We start from the raw sequence: 23,027 nt of genomic DNA on the forward strand, positions 1-23,027 counted from the left end.
CCAGAAGGCTTGTCCGCAGTGCATGATGTCTTTCATGTGTCTCAGTTGAAGAAGTGTCTGCGTGTGCCAGAAGAGCAGTTGCCTGTGGAAGGTCTGGAGGTCCAGGAGGACTTGACCTACATAGAGAAGCCAGCGCAGATTCTTGAGACTGCAGACAGAGTCACCTGGAGGAAGACTATCAGAATGTGCAAAGTCAGATGGGGTCACCACTCTGAAGAGGAAGCAACCTGGGAGCGTTAAGATGATCTGATAGCCAAGTACCCTGAACTCTTTGCTGGCCAACCTTGAATCTCGAGGGCGAGACTCTTTTAAGGGGGATAGGTTTGTAACACCCTGAATTTGGGGGGTAGATTTTTTTTCTTCTTTTTACTCACCAAATTCAGGCGTTAATCTCTTTCCTTTTCTCGTTTCGCTCCTTCTTCCCAATTTCAAAGCAATATAGTAACTGGTGTCCGTGTCATGTGTAAACAAAAACCTAAGTGTCATGGGTGTTGCATCATGCTGAAGCATTTTTTCTTTGTCTGATGTCGTGGTTAGTCGCGTGTTCGTCTCGTCCCGTTTCAGATTTTGGTTCGTGATCGGATTCTGATTGGTGGTCGTGCGTGTCGTGGGTTTTGGCCCGCAATGTGGTCCAGCCCGGCCCAGTCCGACCCGCGCGCCCCTGGCGCCCCTACCCCATGCGCGCGCCCCCCTGGTCTCTTCCTCTCATTTGATTTCTCTCGTGCAGCAACCTCCCTCTCCCTCTCCCACCTCTCTCTCTCCCCGTGGTGCCCTAGGGTTTGGAGACGATGATCGCCGGAGTTTGGATCCCCAAGGTGAGTTTCCCCTCCCCTTCCCTCTCCCTCTCTCTCTCCCTCCCCCTCCCTTTCTCCATCCCCTGGCCGCACGCCCTCCCCTGCCCTGCCCGCGCGGCCTCCCGCGCCGCGCGCCCTCCCCTCCCTCGTCGCGCCCCCTCCCCGGCGAGCCCCTCCCCCATCGCGCCCCTCCCCGGCGAGCCCGCCCCGCCGCGCCCCCTCCCCGGCGAGCCCGCCCTGTCACGCCCCCTCCCCAGCGAGCCCCTCCCCGGCGAGCTCGGCCCCCGCACCCCGTGCCCTGGCCACGCGCCGGCGGCCGTGTCCGGTCCCCCGCGCCCCACGCCCTGGCCGCGCGCCGGTGGTCGCGCCCTGGCCCCACGCCCGCGCCGGCGGCCGCGCCTGACCCCCGCGCCCTAGCTGCGCCCCCGACCGTGCCCTTGCCTGTACCCTCGCGCGCCCCTGCTTGAGCTCGTGCCCCGGCAGCCTCACGCCCCGCGCGCCTGCACGGTTCGCATGCCCTCGGCACGTGCAGCGTGCTCTCGCGCGTGCGACCGTAGTCGCGCAGTGTTCAACTCTCGTCTTAATCCATTTTAATTTTAGTTTAGTCGATGTGCTGCATTGCGCGCTTCGCCACGCAACGGTTTATTCTAAATTCGTCTTTATTAATGTGCTTCGTCGCGCGACGATTTATTTTAAATTTATATTTATTAAGGCGCTGCATCGCGCGCTTCGTTGCGCGACGATTCGTTTTAAATGCAGTTCTGTTGACGTAAGCCGTCGTGCGTTTCGTCGCGCAACATTTAACGTTTATCCATAATTAATGCAAGAATCTCGTTGCGCGCTCTGGCGCGCGGCGAGTCGTTTATTTCTTAATTCAATTTAAATGTCGTGTCGCGCGTCTTGCCGTGCGACCACTCTCTTTCATTCATCTTTATCTAATTATAATGATTAAATGTGGAACATGACCTTACTTTATGCTAAACGCAATGGCCAAAGTAATATCCTTCTGTTTAAACGAGTAGTTTTATCTATAATTGTGTAACGTGATCGCTTCTCGACTGTAGGCTCGACCGTCAGTTTCTCTTTCTCGCTTAACCGTAATTGCGAGGCCCGCGTTGAACGTTTGTTTGATTATTGCATTTTATTGTATGGTGTACTATTCTTTTGTATTAAATGTGTGGAATGTATGTTTGAACTCGTATAGAGAACGATCTGGTTGAGGAGCCCGAAGAACTCGCAGGAGAAGCCCCTGAGCGGCAGCTGGTTGGTGGAGGCAAGTGTCCCTTGACCTATCTTTGTCCCATACATTCTATAATTCACTTCCCGCATTTACACAATTATACCTAAGAATTGACTAGCTTTTGTTATCCATATCCTTGTTTACCTATTTGGGTTGGATTATTATGGTTTAGCTTTATGCTAGTGCTTAACATTAATCAACGAATATGATGAGATTTATCTATGATACGTTGTTTTCCTTCTTATTTATGATGATATACTTGTGGCATTAAGGGGGCTCGAGCGGTTTATCGAGTGCCTCTCCGTAAGGACCTGTTCGTTGGATGACCGTCCGGGAAAACAGTGCAACCATGAGGGTGGAATGGGACATCCTTAGCTGAATAATTAGAGGAACCGGGATGTAGTTCGCTTTGTCGTCGTGCCGTTAATGGGGCTCGATGTATGCGGCTCGCTCTACCAAGGTTGGTTTGCCCCTTGGGGAGGAGTGCGGTACATTTAGGAAACCTAACGGGCGGCTATAGCCCCGGGAAATCTTTGTAAAGGCTACGTAGTGATACCCTACTGGGTCACCTTGGTAGTGATCAATGGAGAGTCATGATCTCCGGGCAGAAAGAGAATCACAGCTTGTGGGTAAAGTGTGCAACCTCTGCAGAGTGTTTGAAAACTGATATATCAGCCGTGCTCGCGGTTATGAGCGGCCAAGGGAGCTCCAGTGATTAGTGATACTTGATCAGAGATGTTCGGATTACAGGTGGCAATGAGAATGATAGTTTTGGTATTGACTCTGGTGATGGTAAGTGGTATTCTTTTCGTTTGGAAAGGGTACGTTTGGGTTAATAACGTGGGTTAATACTAAAACTTGGCTCACTTTACTAGTAATAATAATCTGACCAACTAAAAGCAACTGCTTGACTTACCCCCCACATAAAGCTAGTCCACTACAGCCCAACAGGACACTTGCTGAGTATGTTGATGTGTACTCACCCTTGCTCTACACACCAAACCCCCCCTTCCCCAGGTTGTCCGCATTGCAACCACTGCTCAGGAGAAGATGAAGCCGTGGAAGGAGACTTCCAGGAGTTCCAAAATTACGACGAGTTCTAGGTGTGGGTTAGCGACAACCCCCAGTCGGTTGCCTGTGAAGGCCGCGTGTATCTACGTTTCTTTTCCGCACTTTGATTATTGTTAAGACTATGTGGATGTCTCAGACATATGATGTAATCGACTATTATTTCCCCTTTTATGTTATTATTTGAGCATTGTGTGATGATGTCCAGTTATGTAACTGCTGTGTACGTGAATTGCTGATCCTGGCACATACATGGTTCGCATTCGGTTTGCCTTCTAAAAACCGGGTGTGGCACTAACCCATCCTTGGACCATCGAATGACCGGTTCGGTGACCTAACCCGTCCACTGCCTCCTCGTTACTCGTCAGCTCGTCGCCACGTTGGGATTTTGCACGCGGTACAACTATTTTGCCTCCTAGCTCGCATCGGCGGATGGGTAGGTTATCAGTGGGATTCTGCCTTGGCACTACAACGCCACCTGCCCTCGCTATCTCATAAGGGTCCCACCGCGTCGTCGCAACGAGACAATGCTTGTCGCTTGCTGCCACTGCCTTTTCGCCTCGCGTCGCCATCTACCACCTCATCATCTCCTGCCCTCGTTATCCCATGCTTGTTGTCACCTCGCCGTCGTCATTTCGCGGTAGACTCGCTGACTCTCCACACCGACATGCTGATGCGCCCGCTTCGCCCTAACGTCCAGTCCTCGCCAGTCCACCCGTTTCTTCTCTCTAGCTCTCCTTTACGGTGGCCAAAATGAATTTTTGGTGGAACACTCCTCATATTATTACTTAACCTCCATATTATTATCATGAAACTATTTTTATCAAATGGTTTATCAAATGGTCTAGTATATTGATTTGTCTCTTACGGTATCGCCCTATCTGGAATTTTGTCCTACGTCTGCCACTGGGTAATACTATTTTCACATGAATGGATGGCAAGTTAGTTTTGATAAACTTCAGGGGTGAGATAAATATACTTATGAGGACAAGATTTATCTATTAGTATAAAGATAGAATTTTTTTAAGATAAAATGAATCTATAGGATGGATCTATATTTTTATGGGGGATATTCTACCTTTCTAATTATTTTTAGGTATATATGTATATATGTATTTAGATGCAATTGTGGATATTACTCCGCAACTCATCACATTCAATCAAAGAATCAAATCAAACAAGGTTCGTAAGACAAGCATTCCAGTACATAGATGCCTATAAAAAATAGTTTTTTTGTTCCTATGACGTTGTTAAGGGGAAGTGGGCCACTGGGAAAGGCTGGACCGAAAGTAAGGTCTTCTCCATTTCTTTTCTATTTTCTGTTTTAATTTTCTCTTTCAAGTTTCTTATCTCTACTACTATATAAGAAGCTATTGTAGACGTTCACAAACTTTTTGGTGCACGGTTCTGCCGTCAACGCGCCGCGGATCCCCCGCCCTCCTCCCCGTCTGCTTCCCGCCATCAACGCGCACGCGACCTCTGCTCTCCGCCATCAACGCTCACTGCATGCCTGCGCCACAGATCCCCCACTCTCTCCCCGCCATCAACGCGCAAGCGGATGCCGCGGATCCGCCTATCCGCCATAAACGCCGATCCATAGATCCACGCTCGCCCTGCCTCCTACGACACCAACCAAACCCTCAACCTCTCCTACGACACCTTCTCCAGTCCGCTCCTCGACGACATCGAGCGCCTGGCTTTCACAGCGGCGGGACATGGAGGATGAACGAGCACCGGGAGAGAGTCGGTTAGATCTAAATTTCCGTGGAGGTGAGCTTGGACGAGGTCAGGTATGTCGCCTCCTTCTCTTCCTCCACCGACTTCTACACGCTCCAGGCTTGCGCTGGTGTTGCCAGCCATTCCTTGTGCTCGACCTCGCGTCTGCGTTGGACTCCGCCCCTCTGCCACCGTCTCCAGCGCCGACGTTGAAGAGACAACGAAGGCGTCCACACTAGCCCATGCCCCCGCCTGCCTCCGTCCCCGCGACACCCAGCCCCCAAACCTCGCCCGCTCCCCGCGTGATGGCCGCCCATCCCGCCGTGCCCACCCCCTACCCCCACCAACCGCCGGAGCCTACCTCGCCTAGCCACTTAAGCGGGGAATCCACTCGTCGGCGCCGAGAGCGAGGAGCCTGGATCCAGGAGCGGGCAGGCCGAGTGGGCGGGAGGGGGCGAGGACCTGCACCTCTGCATCGACGACAGCCAGACGAGGTGGCACGCGTCGCCCGAGCATGCTCACCCTGCAGTTCCCGTGGGGTCCCCGCTGCTCGCACGCCTGTCGGTGCGTGGGCTCAACCTCAGGGCCGTCAACAACGCCATGGTTGCCATGCTCGAGGTCATCCACCTCCACTCTGTCTTCCTCACCGACGCCTCGCTGCGCCGGATGGTCGCCGTCTGCCCCTGCCTCTGGAACCTTGACCTCCGCTACTGCTGTCGCCTGGCTGCGTCAACTTCACCAATGTCGGGGTGCGCAGCCTCACGAGCTTCACCGTCGTCGACTACATCCACACCACCGAGCTGTGGGTCCTGGTACCGGTCACGCCCTGCCTCTGCTCCTTCCGCTTCAGCGAGTGGCAGGCTATCACTTCACTCGATATCAATACGCTCGATCAGTAGATGTAGCGAACAATCTAATGAAGAAATAGTATACGATGATAAATCATGGGCTAGGGCGTGACCGGTACCAGAGGCATCTCTGTGAAATCGAGCGGAAGGTGGTGGTGCTGAATGACTCCTTGATGGCCAAATTTCGTGATAGTTTATGGGTAGTATCTGCACGGGCTTGAGCCTTTACTTTATTTGAGTGAAGTGCATGAGAAGGGAGTTCATGATCTGTGGAGAGCGCCGACGGATGAGATTTGCCTGCCACTAATGGTATCACTGTGCCAACTGAATTATTTGCGTTTGCCACGCCATGCTTGATGGCTTTGCCTGCTGATCTTAAGACTAAGGTATTGCATTTTTTACCTGGGGTTGATCTTGCAAAGGTTGAGTGCACGTGCAAGGAAATGAGGAATCTTGCATTAGATGATAGTATTTGGAAGAAGCTTGTATTCAAGTATGAAAATTATGGTAAGGGCTGTAGGGGGCGAGCAAGAGTGCGAAGGCCATATTTGGAGAAGCTTGGCAGGCCAATAAGAGATGGCAGAAGAGGCCTAATCCAACCTTTTGGTACAATGGCTGGGGAAACAATTCTTTTAGCCGTCCACTTAGGCTGCCATTGATGGTGGGAACTTAGACAGACTTCCTTTTATTGGAAATCATGGTTCTGTAGGGCGTCACTTTAGAAATAAACGAAGGAATATCTTGCTAAATTGCATTCTTGATTGTCACCGGTCACCGCCACAACTTCCTTTGAAGCCATGCCAATGAGTTTGACTTGTATATTAAGAGTGGTCGGTAAGTAGTGCATAGACGGTTAGAGCGCCTTGTTCTTATCAAATATCAATTATCATCAACTCACACATTATGCATATGCCTTATCCTAATAAATCCCCCAGTACTCCTTTCTATTTACACAGAAGGCTTTTGTGACTGCTAGAGAGTGATAGACAAGGTCGATAATTGTATGGTTTAATTTCTTTCCATTTTTTATCCAAGATTTTTTACTTGGTAAATGATGGTGAACTTTCGGCTTAGTGCAATCGCAGGTTCAAACAGGCATATCTCTGAACACCTTGGGCTCTCTAGGCTATGAGATAGATCATGGATCGAGACGGAGAATAGCAGTGTGTCATTCTAAACTGGGTGATCAGCCGAAAAGATCCCATGGATAATCATTAATGATTATATGGTATGTAATTAGCAATTTAGCTTGTCTGCATTTATTTTTTTTCCAACGAAACTAATCACACTTTGGATTAGCTTGATCAAACGAGAGGTACTGTCATATCCAGCCAGGTTGTTTCTAATTTAACAGAGGGAGGGAACCAACAAAGGCACTCCATGGGGGAATGGTTGTGGCCAGGTTTGTTAATGGTGTTGCGGCTGCAAGCGTCGTGTGGCATCTGTCGCGACCAAGCATTACGAGACAGTCTCCTCCAGCGCTTTGCACTGCTCCTATCAAGGTCAGCATATACCCAAGTCATAGTTATGTGCCCTTCGGTTTTACATTAACTAGCCCTGAAAGTGCTCCTTGTTACTACAGTATAGACGTATAGTTTAGTCTCTACTGTGCTCTTTTTAGTCTCTCGGCTTGCTCTTGTATATAAACTATTTTGTGTCAGTTGCTCTCGAGGTACTTGTCATACAGCTAAAAAGCACCCACAAATCTACTCCTAGCACAATTGGTTTGGTTACATGAAATATCTGTTTCACAGATGTGTAGAGCATGGTGTAAATGATTCCTATGTTGGCTGCTACTTTCGTTTACACAAATTGATTATGTTGTTATCAATTTTGTGTAAATGATTATTTTGTGTAAATGATTATTAATGATTGTTTTGTGTAAATGATTCCTATGGTGTAAAACCATGGCTCAATCAGCTACTATCTGAAGCTACTGTTAGGTGGTAATGTGGTCAGCTACTATCTGAACCATGGTAAGCTATAGGTTGGATGGTCTGACGATATCACTCACTAGCAAAACTGTGAGAAATAAATTAACTGGACTATATGTTCACTTGGAAATATAATCAGCTAATTGCAAAACAAAGTGAATATCAGTTAATTGCAAAACAAAGTGAACATATAATCGAGAGCATCCATCACTCTAGACTACTAATGTGTACTGAGTGGTGGCCATGCTTGTGCCCATGGCCAGGGATTCGAGTTCCCTGCTGTTCCTGCAACACCCTAACCATGTTCCCCACCTAGCCGATTCGAACATAGCACACACACATTCCTCGAAAGCACTCCCACATGTTTGCAGCGGTAGGACACAGGGAAAATCCAAGAGAATGAAACACATTTACAGTAGTCATGCTTCCATTTTAATGTTAGTATTACTTGGATATCCTTTTAATGTTTCTACATGGTTCTTTTTCATTGGATATATAAAAGGAATCATTTACAATCTCTTGGATTTGTGGGTTCTTTTTGTGTGTTTACTAAATTCCAAATTTTTGTTTACCTTTATCTCAAAAATTAAGCAAAAATTTGAAGCTAAATTAGTCTGGCATAGAAATAAGATTCAGGCAACAAATGAACTTCATTAAACTCAATGGAGATAAACACTATTTTTTAGCCACATTAAACATGCTATTGGTTCTGCAATCACGACTAAAGGTTTGTTAATCAATGGTCATAGCTCAGGACACTACATGTATTGCAACAGATCATAGCTCGAGACATAAGTACCAAGCAGCACTACCTATAGAGTACTCTCCCTGCATCAACTGGTTATAAAAACAAACAGGAACATTCTTGATGTTGAAGCACAAAACCCTTGCTGGTAAAGGAATTTTGGATTTGATTTAACCTCCACTTTTGTGACCTAATGGTTTTGTTTTTTACATAGATGCACATGGAGACGTTTGTAATGATCATAATAAAAAGGCTCAAGGATGCCAACCTTTTCGTGTCACAAGGAGGGCTCATCATTCTGGATTTTTTGTGTGTTTGGCGTATAACCTCCCATTGTGATTATTCCTAATTTCAGTAGTTATTAGTAGCCCCATGATTATATTATTGAATTGTTGTGTTCAAGTGTACTCTAAATAATATATCATGATAGAAATTTAAAGCTTGTGCAGTATGTTTCAGTCCTATGGTAGTTATATTTTGCACCAAACCATTTCACCATTTTTCTTTGCTTCATGATATGACTCCCACTCTCTTCGGTCCTTGCTAATTATTTGACCCAAAAGTGACCCTATGGTTTGGGTGAACTTGTGATGTTGTTCTTTGTTTCAGCTTTCTAATTTCTGTTGTGATTGGTTTGGTATGTCATTGATGCTTTCGTTATTAAACATGCTGCTTCTATTTTATCTTCATCTATCTAAATGATGTTTCCTTTCAGGTCACTCTTATTGGCAGTCTAGAAATGCCAAAGGATGACATATGGCTTGTCACAGCTATCCTATCTGGTCTCATTGAATAATGTGCGAAGATATAAGTCACGTAAGTGATTTAATTTATAATACCCAACAAAAAATCACAACAGCTGGTCTTGCTGATTCATGGAAGCAGTGGCTATCAATTTCTGTGAATCAGATCTTTCTTGGCCTCCTATCTTCGCCTCAGGCAGCTGGGATGAGTCTGTCTCATTACGATGGGGTGATCTTGGGCTTTCTGTTTCACATATCTTCAGGCCTGTGCCTGGATGCTGTACCATGTAATGAAGCCCCTCTCTTTTCAACAACACTTAACATTGTATGCACGGACACCCTGGCCCACCTTCTCTGCTATCAAATGAGTTAACCTGTGCATGGTGTTAATGTTTTTAGGCTTGGTCCTATGAATACTGAAGTAAAGCAACGGAAAGTTGTAGCTGTCGGTAGGAAACGGACTGCACGGCCAACAGAAAATACCTGTCCTGAAGAGGTAGCCACATGCTTATCATGATGTAAATCATACATTCATACAGTATATGTTAAGTGAAAATGTGAAATCATGATTTCCTTTAAGTCTTCCTTTGCCTTTGACTTCAATGCATTGTACTCATGATTGGTGTTCTGCTTTGTAATTCTTAGTTCACAATTTTTTTAATTAAAACAAAAAAATTATTAAAGGTAGTACAATTCATATTCTCAGTTCTTCCTTCATATGCATTTGAATCATATATTTGAATTTCCTAGAACTTTGTCATTATCTTTAAGTCACTAGACTCACTAGCTGTTTTACTGCTAACTTCCAACCACATAATGTTTTTTCAAATGCAGCTTGCTGAGTCTTCAGAGGAAGTAAAGACAGACACTGACAGGAATGTCTTAGTTATGTTTGATATCCTCAGGCGAAAGAAGAGCGCAAAATTGGAAAACCTTGTGTTGAATAGGCTTTCATTTGCCCAAACAGTTGAAAATGTTTTTGCACTATCTTTCTTAGTGAAAGATGGTAGGGTGGAAATAACTGTAGATGATAGCGGGCATATAGTACGTAAGTACTTTGTTCACATTTGCTTTTGTGTTTAAGTTATATTATGCTGTGAATGTTTCTAACCCAATATTATTGATCTTGAATAGGGCCAAGGAATGCACCTGCTGCTAGCGCTATAGCCTCAGGAGAAGTCTCATACAGTCATTTTGTTTTTAGATTTGACTTGAAGGACTGGAAGGTATAGTTTCTAATTATTACATTTGTATTTATCAACGAAGCCTTATATATTGAATCTGGATATTCCTTATTCAGCACCATGCCTAGAGTTGGTCTGCGAGTAAAGTTTTAGGGAATGCAACTGAAAACAGAGCTTAACATATTCGACTGCTCTCCCTTTTGAGTACCAATGATCTAGAGTTGTAAAGAGGCTACTATGGTACTAGGAAAACATCATAATCATCTGCTGAGGTCACCATGTGTTAACCATTCAAGCATGCTTCCATTGCTTGCAAGAGAATTTGAAGAAACTATAAAAGTGAACAGGCTTAAAATTCCTACATGTACATGGTGTGGGAATAGATTGTTTAGGCCTTGTTCGTTTCTGTCGGATTGCACCCGGAATCGTTCCAGCTAATCAAAGTTTATATAAATTAGAGAAGCAATCCGGTTCGGAATCGTTCCGACCCACCAATCCGGCACAAACGAACAAGCCCTTAGTCTTATTTGTATGCATGAACTTCACATAATCTGAATTTCCCTCTTTTTATTCCAACCACAGCTTATGAAAGAAGTTGTTACAGAGGGAGAAGAGTTGTTGCCACATAGGACTTCCCAGAGCAAATTTTGCAACGAAGAAAACGACCAACCAAATCTGGAGGTACGTGCACAAATAATGCCTATCAGGAAACTCACCCGGAACCGAGGATTGGTCTTGCAGGATCATGTAGTCGAGGAAACTCCTGAAGAGAACCAAGCGTCTAAGCGCAGGCGCCTTTTGAGGAATCAAGATTGACCTAGCAATTGCTTGGCATGAGTAGTGTAGGCAGGCAACCTGGCTTGTGTTGTATGCAAAAAATTGCCTGAGCCTGAGTAACGTGTCTTTCACTAGGTCTGTTGTGCCATGCTGTCTTGTTCTTGGCACAGCTCGTGCTTATCTGAACTTCCAGTTGTGCCAGCGGAGTAGGGCTGTAATTATAAATTGTTTGAAGTTCTGGTCACATCTTGCAACTACAGAATGGTGTTTGTAGGGCTGAGTGTAACTAGCCAGCTTGGCTCGTGTTGGGTCATTAAGGGTGTGTTTGGTTGGATGTATATGGAGGGATGGAAAGGGACGACCACATATTCTATAGTGTTTGGATTAGAGTCGCGTGGGGCGAGATAAACATCGGAGTAATTTTTTGGTGGCGGTGTGATTAAAAAATTTGACTACTTTGATCTCAAACTAAACACATTCTAACTCATTTATCATGGCAAGATATGTCTCGGGTAAACTTGTTAGGCTGTCATAACTTATCCATCCTATCTCTTATTTTAAATTTTATTTTTTTGTAAATATTATAATTTACAGTGCAAAATAATGTTTTACACGTCTATATAGACGATCTACTACAAACAACCTTAAGAAATGAGTTAAAAGTTCAGCTTAACATCTTGAGCTAATCAATGCTAAAGAGAAGTTGCTCAAATCAATGTGTGATTGTGATCCTTCGTTTGTGCACCCACTGGATTTGTATAAGTTGTTTTCTTGTTTTTATTTTTTTTGTTATTCCTACCATTAAATTGGGCATTCAATACATGTTCATTATCTTTATGCTTATGCAATCAAATAATGATGGAAAATAACTGACTTGGCTGCTCTCTTGAGTTGTGGCAACGGAAGTTCCAGGCCCCGTTGCAGCTGGGAGTGGTTTTATACTCGCTGATGACATCAAGTCTTAGGTGCTTCCATTGATCAATGACTCAGGGAAATATGGAGGGATCATGATGTGGTTCAAGTACTATGATGATCAAGATGGCTACAATTCTTGAGTGAAGAGTGATGTTTAGGTTGTTGTCTGTGGTGTGTGACAATATCTGTGTGTTAATTGTGTGTATGTGAGAAATTATGTGACTCTGGAGTCTGGATAGTGCAATAAGTATTACTCAAGTATATGATTGAATCTTATGTCATACTATTCAAATTATGTCATATGTATCTTTTAAGGTATGTAAACATCCACTTTTAGCGATGTTAACAAAAGAATAGAACAATAATTAGTGTTTTCATAAAATGTATTTCATCATATTGATTCCGTAGCAACGCACGGACATCTACTCAGAGGTGCTAATTGAATGGCAAACACTTTATATCAAGGCCATGAGTTAAGGATCAAGGTTATTATGGTATTATATGTTTTCGTTGCAACGCACGGGCACTCACCTAGTCTTCAAATTAATTCAAATTCAGATCTATGTTAAATTTAATATTCAAACACAAGTGTAACACCCACAAAACTAGCACGAATGCAATATTTTATTTATTTAGGTAAATACTTCTACGTACATAATTCATGGAAGAATGATTCACTCAAACAACCAAAGTGAAAGTCTTCCAATTATTTCTTTTATGAGTTTCGGATTTTTCGGATTCATAGATTTTAATCTATATTTTGAACTACCTATTTTTATTATTATATTTTAGAAAGGGTTACTTTCCATTAATTCTTCATCCGATGACACACTTTATTTTGTTTATTTTTGGGAACCTTTTAATAACAAAAAAAATCAGGATGTTTTGGGTGTTAGTGTTACGTGTCTCTCCTTAAATCGGGCGGTCCGGATCCATCCAATCGGACCGGTATGTCGAGATCTAATCTCGACCCTCCAATTTAGATCCAGTGTGTACCCGTTATTCCCTTCCTCACCTCGATCGACAACGGCGGTGCACATGATTCTGCGGAAACGATTCACCCCTGAGAGCTACTTCGAATGCTGGCGGGTGCTACATGCTGTCACGAGTTTGGTGAATTGATTCAAGGAGTCTTTCCAATTCTAGAGACAGTAGCAAGGATTGTCCATGACTTCTTGTGATCCATACGATTGCGACTGTCTACGGTGAGAAATCGCTCGAAGGAATAAAGCTTCACATATGGAGGGCTAAACTAGGTGGACGTGATTCAATTATGGTGGCTCTATCTTCTCTCTCTCTCTGGCAACTCGCTCGACAATGCTCGGTTTCACGGCTTTTGCACAACAACGTAGGTTTGATGGATCAGAAGGGTGCCCAAGGGTCAGCCTTTATACCCAAGGGTAAGAGAGCCTCGATCCGGAACTGATGGCTGGGCGAGGAGAGTTCGACGAGGCTCCTCTTGGTTCCAATCAGATACGGGGTTGAAGACAGTTCTGACAGATGGGCAACGAGTACGTGGAGGAGGTCTAGGCCAGCCATTCGGCCTACGGGGGCGCAGCTAGGGATAAGAGGAGTGGCGAGTGGGCTGTGACCTGTGGGGAAGAATTCAGCCTAGTTGGCAGATTTTTTTATCTTTTTTTCGTTTTTATTTTTAAATCACATTTTACAAATTCAAATCAGATTCAAGTTGAACTTTCAAATTCAAACATAAATATGTTACACCCGGGCTATAAGGAACAAGTCAGGTGCATCTCATACATGCGCAAAGAAGACAATATATATAATAACAGAGTGTATAGAGATAAATGTCACAATAAAATCAGAGTACTTTATTACATAGCGGAAGTCTTACAAAATAAGAAATAAATATAGCAGGATCTAAAATCTATCCTTGGCGCCAGAAAGCTGACTGGGAAACGCCACCTAGATCAAGTCGAAGACCTCAGTGTTAGGCGGCTCCTCTTCGACCACCTGCTCTTCTCCTGTGGGGGGGGGTGTGAGACAGCAATAGTGAGCTCACACATGTTCATCGCTCAACAAGTTGTGGGGAATAATGTGGCATGAACTCACCAAAGGTGGGAGTTCATGAAGTGTAAGGCTGATCAATAAAATAAAGGCTGAAGCTGAGCATTGCTTTTATAAGTTGGTCAAAATTTTATTAGCAGTTACTAAGTGTAAGTAAATATCGAACCTTAGAAATAATAAATAAAAGTAATAATAAAATAATCCCAAATGCAATGATATGACAAATTAAGTTTAAGTTCCATAAATTAATCATGTGAGTGTCCGAGCCGCTCATGACCGTGAGCACGGCTAGTATACCAGTTTTACACTCTGCAGAGGTTGCGCATCTTTACCCACAAGTCGTGTTACCCATTTGCCACAGAGTTGATCAGACCCCATACACCTCTACCAAGGAAGCGAGGCAGGGTACCACTATGAGGCCTTTACAAAGTTCCACTAGCTTCAGACTACCCGCTACAGTTTATAGGAAGCTCCAGTGCAGGAATCCCTCGTCTGACCGCCATCGCAGCAAAATCAACCCAAGGACCTCCCTACACTGACCACTCCCCTACTGCCCTTGCCCCTTTCGGGTAAGGTAGCCATTAAACCCTTGTGGTAGCACTGTTTTCCTGGGTGGTTCTCCATGTTCCCATTAACATAATGATCTTATCATGAACAGTAAAGAATAAACAGATAATAAAAAGTATAACAATGAGTGATGAATATCTCTATACCCAAATCCACATAAAGCAATAGCATGAACTACCCCAAAACTTTAGTAGTAAAACCAGTGGTGAAACAAGGTATAAAGATAGTCAAATCTAGGGTAACCTATCGGGTCCCAGCAAAATTAACCTATGCAGATCATTATAATTAATAAGAACATGAATGGGTAAAAGAAGTGATCAAGGGCACAACTTGCCTTCCACGGGCTCCTGCTCAGCAGTCTCTACCAGCTGAACCCTGGAATCCTCTGTGGCTTGCTCGTCTACTCGCATCAATACAATACACACATAGTATAGCAAAAATTAACATCACACCAAACATGTAATTAAAATACGCAATAATAATCTAGACATTAAAATAAGATCATAGGAACTGGAATTATTAATTTTGGAGTTATGGATTTTAAGTTATGAATTTTCTAATGTTTTGTGTATTTAATACATGATCAAGTACTAGATGAATTTTAATGTGCCATTCATGCCAAAACAGAGGCACAAATGGATAGACAATAATATTATGAAAATTTAGGAACTGGAATGGACCAATTTGGAGTTAGTATGAATTTTCTACAAATTAAATAATTTTCTGCATTTAAATATGTACTAAAAATATTTTCTAAATGATTTTCCTGGTTTTATTAATTATCTAGACGGGGCCTCAAATACAGAGAAGTACAGGGGCCAGCAGGTAAATTATCCTAGACTCAGCCGACAGTGACACTAGACTGCGGGTTCATTTCTGTAAAGCTCAGGGTTTCTTTCGCAAAGTCATCGACTGAAGGGGTACGTTAGGATCTGGGTCGTTGGATCTCACACCGAGAGTCGCGATTAGAAGGTGCTTTAAGTGAACCGGTAATCGACCGTAACCGTTGGATTCGAAGCCAACGCCCGAGATCCAACCACGCTAGTATCCGCTCCCACCCCTCGAATCACCATCCTATCGCCGAGATGAATTTAGCGAAGGGGTACGCTGGTGTTCTAATCCAGGCCATTCGCTCGAGATCCGACGACGCACACATCATCCCTCGTCTGAAATCTGCGCACGGCGGCGCCGCCCGTAGATACAGCGGCGACCATGGCCAGAGACAGCTAACTCAACACCCTGGCTGCTAATCTCTAATCCAGAACGTGTCGCGTAGTGAGGAGACGAAGGCGAGAGCAAGTGCCAAATTCATACCGGCAATGGCGGTGCGACGCGCGCAGACCACGGAAAGGATGTGATTCCGTCCTTGTCCAGATCTCCGGCGAGCAATTAACGGCAGGCCGGACGTCCTCCCCCCCCCCCCCCCGAGGTGGTCGCGCACACGCGGCACCACCAGGCCAAGCTACCAGGGAGTAATACGGGGCCGCGACTGCAGTGTAGCGCGAGGCCGATTGTGGCGCGTTCTCTCTTCTCTCCGAACTCAGTGCTGACGGCGGCGGCGGAATAGGGCACGAGCGGCGAGGTCGTGGGAGCTCCTATTTGTAAACGCGGAGAGGATGCAACGGTCTCCGAAGCTCCTGGTGGAGCGGTGACATGCGTGGGGAGGTGGGTAACGCGTGAAGGTGAGACCGCGCTCAGGTGTAAGGGAGACTGGCGTGTGGGCCCAACAAATCAGTGGCACAGGCGCGGCGCGATTGAGTTACGCAAGCTGGCTGGCAAGTGGGCCCGCGGCGCAGCGTCCGACCACGCGCACGCTATGCACCAGAAGCATAGTAACAACGACTAACGAGGTGGCCCCGCCTGCCAGTGAAGTGAGCGCGAGAGGGAAAGGGAGCTAGTGTCTGGGTCGTGCGGAGGTAATTCGGGGTATTGGGCCAGAAGGGGAAATCCGGGCCCAGGTAAGCTTTTTATTCTTTTCTTTTTCTATTTTCTGTTTTCTTTTCTTTTTATTTTTCAATTCCCAATTTGAACTTCAAATATGAGTGTGAATCTAGTACCCAAATTAAAGGTAAACTTTAATCATGCACGAATGGTTGGGTTTATATTTTTTGACTTTGTTTTATATTTTATAATGTCTCTATCTTCTTTTTTCTATTTTTAAATCAATTTTCGATTTAGGTTTTACTTTAAATCCTCATCCCATTATCATTACATTTTAATCATATTATTATTGCTTTTAATGCACAAACAAAAATCCAAAATGATGCAATGGTTTATTTGTGTCGTAGTGAAGTTTTACTCATTTTTAAACATCACCAGCCACGTGATGATAAATGGAGATGCGCATACATTCAAAGGAGACAATTCCTCCTTTTATTTTCCCTTACAATTTGAGTATTACAAATCCTACCCCCCCCCTTAAAAATAATCTCGTCCTCGAGATTTAGGAAGATCTAGGGAAAAGGTTAGAAAATCTATGCGAAGCTCTTCTTCTCTTTCCCAAGTAGCTTCATCCTCTCCATGGTGACTCCATTGTACCTTGCACATCTTTATCACCTTATTTCTTGTAACTCGAGTCAGAGTGTCCAGAATCTTGACAGGGTACTCAGCATAAGTCAGGTCATCTTGAACACTAAGATCTTCCATTGGTAGTTGTTCCTCAGGTACCCTGAGGCACTTCTTTAACTGAGATACATGGAATACATTATGTACATCTGACAAGTGATCGGGTAACTCCAACTAATATGCCACCTCTCCCACTCGCTTTAAGATTAAGAAGGGTCCAATAAAGCGAGGGGACAACTTTCCTTTAACTTTGAATCTCCTCATACCGCGAAATGGTGACACCTTCAAATAGACATGATCACCCTCCTTAAACTCTAGTAGTCTTCTCCGGGTATCAGCATAGCTCTTTTGCCTTGATTGTGCAATTCTCAAATTTTCTCTTATCATTCGAACTTGTTCTTCTGCCTCTTGTATAAGTTCAGGCCCAAAGAACTGTCTTTCTCCAGTTTGATCTAGAGATGGCAACGGGTACAAACCCGCCGGGTTTTGCTATCCCAAACCCGTACCCGTGAAAAATATTTACACCCATTAAAAAACTCGTACCCGTGACTGAGAGCACCTAGAGGGGGGGTGAATAGGTGATCCTGTGAAACTTAAACTTATAGCCACAAAAACTTGTTAAGTGTTAGCACAATAATCGCCAAGTGGCTAGAGAGGAGTCTCAACAAAACACAATACCACAAGAGATCAAACACAGAGGTGACACAGTGGTTTATCCCGTGGTTCGGCCAAGACCAACGCTTGCCTACTCCACGTTGTGGCGTCCCAACGGACGAGGGTTGCAATCAACCCCTCTCAAGCGGTCCAAAGACCAACTCGAATACCACGGTGTTTTGCTTTGCCTTTCAATATCCCGTTTGCGAGGAATCTCCACAACTTGGAGCCTCTCGCCCTTACACTTGAGATTCACAAAGAAATACGGAGTAAGGGAGGGAAGCAACACACACAAATCTACAGCAAAATGCGCACACACACGGCCAAGAATCGAGCTCAAAAGACTATCTCAAAGTTCTCACTAGAACGGAGCTCGAATCACTGAGAATGACAAACGAATGCGCAAAGACTGAGTGTGGATGATCAAGAATGCTCTAAGGTTGCTTGTTCACCTTCTCCATGCGCCTAGGGGTCCCTTTTATAGCCCCAAGGCAGCTAGGAGCCGTTGAGAGCAAATCTGGAAGGCCATTCTTGCCTTCTGTCATCGGGCGCACCGGACAGTCCGGTGCACACCGGACACTGTCCGGTGCCCGATTTCCTTCCAAAAATGGCGCAGTCGACCGTTGCAGATCTGGGAGCCGTTGGCGCACCGGACATGTCCGGTGCACACCGGACAGTCCGGTGCCCCCTTCCGACCGTTGGCCCGGCCACGTGTCGCGCGCAGATTCCGCCGCCGACCGTTGGCTCACCGGACAGTCCGGTGCACACCGGACAGTCCGGTGAATTTTAGCCGTACGCCGTCGGCGAATTCCCGAGAGCGGCCACTTTGCTCGAGGCAGCCTGGCGCACCGGACACTGTCCGGTGCACCACCGGACAGTCCGGTGCCCCAGACCGAAACAGCCTTTTGGCTGTACACAACCAACTCTTCTCTTTTCCTCTTCTTTCTGTTTCTAATACTTAGACAAGTATATTAGTACACAAAACCAATGTACTAAGACTTAGAAACATACCTTTGCTCTTGTTTTGCACTTTGTCCATCCATAATCATGAATTCACATTTAAGCACTTGTGTTGGCACTCAATCACCAAAATACTTAGAAATGGCCCAAGGGCACATTTCCCTTTCAATCTCCCCCTTTTTGGTGATTTATGCCAACACAACATAAAGCAACTAGAATAAGAGCAAAATCACTTCAAATAAAACTCAAATTTATTTTGATTCATTTTTGGCATATATGGATCATCCTTTGCCACCACTTGGTTTGTTTTTGCAAATCAAACTCAAATCTCTATCTCTAAGTCAAACACACATGTTGAAGCATAAAGAGAGTCATTCCAAAAGAGATTGATCAAAGATTTCAAAAACTCCCCCTATTTTTCACAATCAACACTTCTCCCCACAAGAGGCCAACTTTTGACAAAAGAGACAATGCAAGAGTTTTGACAAACCAAAAGCTCTATTCTACTATTTTCAAAATTTCTCAAGTGGTAGCTGATCCATCTATTGCTTTGGCCTTTATTTTCTCCCCCTTTGGCATCAAGCACCAAAACGGGATCAATCTTGGCCCTTTAACCCCATTGCCTCACCAAAATCTTCAATGAAGAGCAAATAGGCAATAAGAGTTAAAAGATGAACTTGGAAAAGTTACTCTTTTCATCGGAGTGCAGTGGAAGTCTTGCATGGTCCAAGTCCACCTTTTCCCTTTTAATTCTCCTTCGAGACTAAATCAAGCAAACTCAAGCATATGGTTAGTCTCAAAGGGTCAAGTTGTAACACATCTCCCCCTAAACCTGTGCATCACTTTGCAACGGACTTGTGAGGTCCGGGGAGTGTTTGTACAACTTGAGCACCATTATAAACAACAAAATGCAGAATGAACATGATCAAAAGCATAAACACACGTATGCTACATTTCAATCCAAGTTCCGCGAATCTAAGATATTGAGCTCACTACGCAGCCTGCAAAAGGTCTTCTCATCTAGAGGCTTGGTAAAGATATCGGCTAGCTGGTTCTCGGTGCTAACATGAAACACTTCGATATCTCCCTTTTGCTGGTGGTCTCTCAAAAAGTGATGCCGGATGTCTATGTGCTTTGTGCGGCTGTGTTCAACAGGATTTTCCGCCATGCGGATAGCACTCTCATTATCACATAGGAGTGGGACTTTGCTCAGAATGTAGCCAAAGTCCCTGAGGGTTTGCCTCATCCAAAGTAGTTGCGCGCAACATTGTCCTGCGGCAACGTACTCGGCCTCAGCGGTGGATAGGGCAACGGAAGTTTGTTTCTTAGAGTTCCACGACACCAGGGACCTTCCTAAGAATTGGCACGTCCCCGATGTACTCTTCCTATCGACCTTACACCCAGCATAGTCGGAGTCTGAGTATCCAACCAAGTCAAAGGTAGACCCCTTTGGATACCAGAGCCCGAAGCAAGGCGTAGCAACCAAATATCTAAGAATTCGCTTCACCGCCACTAAGTGACACTCCTTAGGATCGGATTGAAATCTAGCACACATGCATACACTAAGCATAATATCCGGTCTACTAGCACATAAATAAAGTAAAGACCCTATCATTGACCGGTATGCTTTTTGATCAACGGACTTACCTCCTTTGTTGAGGTCGGTGTGTTCGTCGGTTCCCATCGGAGTTTTTGCGGGCTTGGCGTCCTTCATCCCAAACCGCTTTAGCAGATCTTGCGTGTACTTCGTTTGGGAGATGAAGGTGTCGTCCTTGAGTTGCTTCACTTGGAACCCAAGGAAGTAGTTCAACTCGCCCATCATCGACATCTCAAATTTCTGTGTCATCACCCTGCTAAACTCTTCACAAGACTTTTGGTTAGTAGAACCAAATATTATGTCGTCGACATAAATTTGGCACACAAAAAGATCATCATCGCAAGTCTTAGTAAAAAGAGTTGGATCGGCTTTCCCAACCTTGAAAGCGTTAGCAATTAAAAAGTCTCTAAGGCATTCATACCATGCTCTTGGGGCTTGCTTAAGTCCATAGAGCGCCTTAGAGAGCTTACACACGTGGTCGGGGTACCGTTCATCCTCGAAGCCAGGGGGTTGCTCCACGTACACCTCCTCCTTGATCGGCCCATTGAGGAAAGCGCTCTTCACATCCATTTGGTACAACCTGAAAGAATGGTGAGCAGCATATGCTAGCAAGATACGAATAGATTCTAGCCTAGCCACAGGAGCAAAAGTCTCCTCAAAGTCCAAACCTGCGACTTGGGCATAACCTTTTGCCACAAGTCGAGCCTTGTTCCTCGTCACCACCCCGTGCTCGTCCTGTTTGTTGCGGAACACCCACTTGGTTCCCACAACATTTTGCTTGGGACGAGGCACCAGTGTCCAAACTTCATTGCGCTTGAAGTTGTCGAGTTCCTCCTGCATGGCCAATACCCAATCCGGATCTAGCAAGGCCTCCTCTACCCTGAAAGGCTCAATAGAAGAGACAAAGGAGTAATGCTCACAAAAATTAACTAATCGTGATCGAGTAGTTACTCCCTTACTAATGTCACCCAAAATTTGGTCGACGGGATGATCCCTTTGAATCACCGCTCGAACTTGGGTTGGAGGTGCCGGTTGCGCTTCTTCCTCCATCACGTGATCATCTTGTGCTCCCCCTTGATCACACGCCTCCTTTTGATGAACCTGTTCATCGTCTTGAGTTGGGGGATGCACCGTTGTTGAGGAAGAAGGTTGATCTCGTTCATCTTGTTCCTGTGGCCGCACTTCTCCAATCGCCATGGTTCGTATAGCGGCCGTCGGAACATCTTCTTCATCTACATCATCACAATTAACAACTTGCTCTTTTGGAGAGCCATTAGTCTCATCAAATACAACGTCGCTAGAGACTTCAACTAAACCCGATGATTTGTTGAAGACCCTATACGCCTTTGTATTTGAATCATAACCTAACAAAAACCCTTCTACAGCTTTGGGAGCAAACTTAGAATTTCTACCCTTCTTCACTAGAATGTAGCATTTACTCCCAAATACACGAAAGTAAGATACATTGGGTTTGTTACCGGTTAGAAGCTCATACGAAGTCTTCTTGAGGAGGCGGTGAAGGTAGACCCTGTTGATGGCGTGGCAAGCCGTGTTCACAGCTTCCGACCAAAAACGCTCGGGGGTCTTGAATTCTCCAAGCATCGTCCTCGCCATGTCGATTAGCGTCCTGTTCTTCCTCTCTACCACACCATTTTGTTGTGGTGTGTAGGGAGCGGAGAACTCGTGCTTGATCCCTTCCTCCTCAAGGAACTCCTTCACTTGAAGGTTCTTGAACTCGGACCCGTTGTCGTTCCTTATCTTATTCACCTTGAGCTCAAACTCATTTTGAGCTCTCCTGAGGAAGCGTTTGAGGATCCCTTGGGTTTCAGACTTATCCTGCAAAAAGAATACCCAAGTGAAGCGGGAAAAGTCATCAACAATAACTAGACCATACTTACTTCCTCCTATGCTTAGATAGGCGACGGGTCCGAAGAGGTCCATATGTAGTAACTCCAGGGGTCTTGAAGTGGTCATCACATTCTTGCTGTGATGCGCTCCTCCCACTTGTTTACCTGCTTGACAAGCTGCACAAGGTCTATCTTTTTCGAAATGCACATTAGTCAAACCTATCACGTGTTCTCCCTTTAGAAGCTTGTGAAGGTTCTTCATCCCCACATGTGCTAAGCGGCGATGCCACAGCCAGCCCATGCCAGTCTTAGCAATTAAGCATGCATCTAGACCGGCCTCCTCTTTTGCAAAATCAACTAAATAAAGTTTACCGTCTAATACACCCTTAAATGCTAGTGAACCATCACACCTTCTAAAGACAGACACATCTATATTTGTGAATAGACAGTTATATCCCATATTACATAACTGACTAACAGATAGCAAATTATATCCAAGAGACTCTACTAAAAACACATTAGAGATAGAGTGCTCATTGGAGATTGCAATTTTACCTAGCCCTTTTACCTTGCCTTGATTCCCATCACCGAATATTATTGAATCTTCGGAATCCTTATTCTTGACGTAGGAGGTGAACATCTTCTTCTCCCCCGTCATATGGTTTGTGCATCCGCTGTCAATAATCCAGCTTGAACCCCCGGATGCATAAACCTGCAAGGCAAATTTAGGCTTGGGTCTTAGGTACCCAACTCATGTTGGGTCCTACAAGGTTAGCACAAATATCCTTAGGGACCCAAATGCAAGTTTTGTCTCCCTTGCATCTTGCCCCTAATTTTCTAGCAACTAT

The 23,027-nt window shown here is 45.0% G+C and overlaps 1 protein-coding gene and 1 long non-coding RNA gene across 13 annotated transcripts; one reads left to right on the forward strand and one right to left on the reverse strand.

The window, feature by feature from the left end:
- The first annotated feature begins 5,529 nt into the window (after nucleotides 1–5,529).
- LOC103632802 (non-structural maintenance of chromosomes element 4 homolog A) lies at nucleotides 5,530–12,329 on the forward strand. 12 transcript variants are annotated; one of them, XM_020540908.2, is made up of 8 exons: nucleotides 5,530–7,168; nucleotides 8,377–8,493; nucleotides 8,560–9,161; nucleotides 9,231–9,375; nucleotides 9,488–9,584; nucleotides 9,923–10,136; nucleotides 10,223–10,314; nucleotides 10,855–12,329. In XM_020540908.2, exons 3-8 carry the CDS (start codon nucleotides 9,095–9,097, stop codon nucleotides 11,086–11,088), a joined length of 849 nt encoding a protein of 282 aa, XP_020396497.1. In that variant the 5' UTR covers nucleotides 5,530–7,168; nucleotides 8,377–8,493; nucleotides 8,560–9,094; the 3' UTR covers nucleotides 11,089–12,329. The 12 variants fall into 12 exon arrangements, with proteins under 12 accessions (XP_020396497.1, XP_020396500.1, XP_008652755.1 ...); XM_035961031.1 differs by lacking the exon at nucleotides 8,377–8,493 and having other exon boundaries at nucleotides 5,531–7,168; nucleotides 9,061–9,161; nucleotides 9,255–9,375; nucleotides 10,855–10,953; nucleotides 11,956–12,329; XM_020540909.3 differs by lacking the exon at nucleotides 5,530–7,168 and having other exon boundaries at nucleotides 7,947–8,493; nucleotides 8,560–8,654; nucleotides 9,061–9,161.
- Nucleotides 9,144–11,287, reverse strand: LOC118472967 (uncharacterized). The gene is made up of 2 exons (XR_004851513.1): nucleotides 10,989–11,287; nucleotides 9,144–9,462 (listed from the first exon to the last, which is right to left on the reverse strand). It is a non-coding gene; the product is annotated as an uncharacterized lncRNA (long non-coding RNA).
- Nucleotides 12,330–23,027: the final 10,698 nt, after the last annotated feature.

This window comes from Zea mays, chromosome 7, assembly GCF_902167145.1.
Source record: "Zea mays cultivar B73 chromosome 7, Zm-B73-REFERENCE-NAM-5.0, whole genome shotgun sequence".
In the NCBI taxonomy this organism is placed as follows: domain Eukaryota; kingdom Viridiplantae; phylum Streptophyta; class Magnoliopsida; order Poales; family Poaceae; genus Zea; species Zea mays.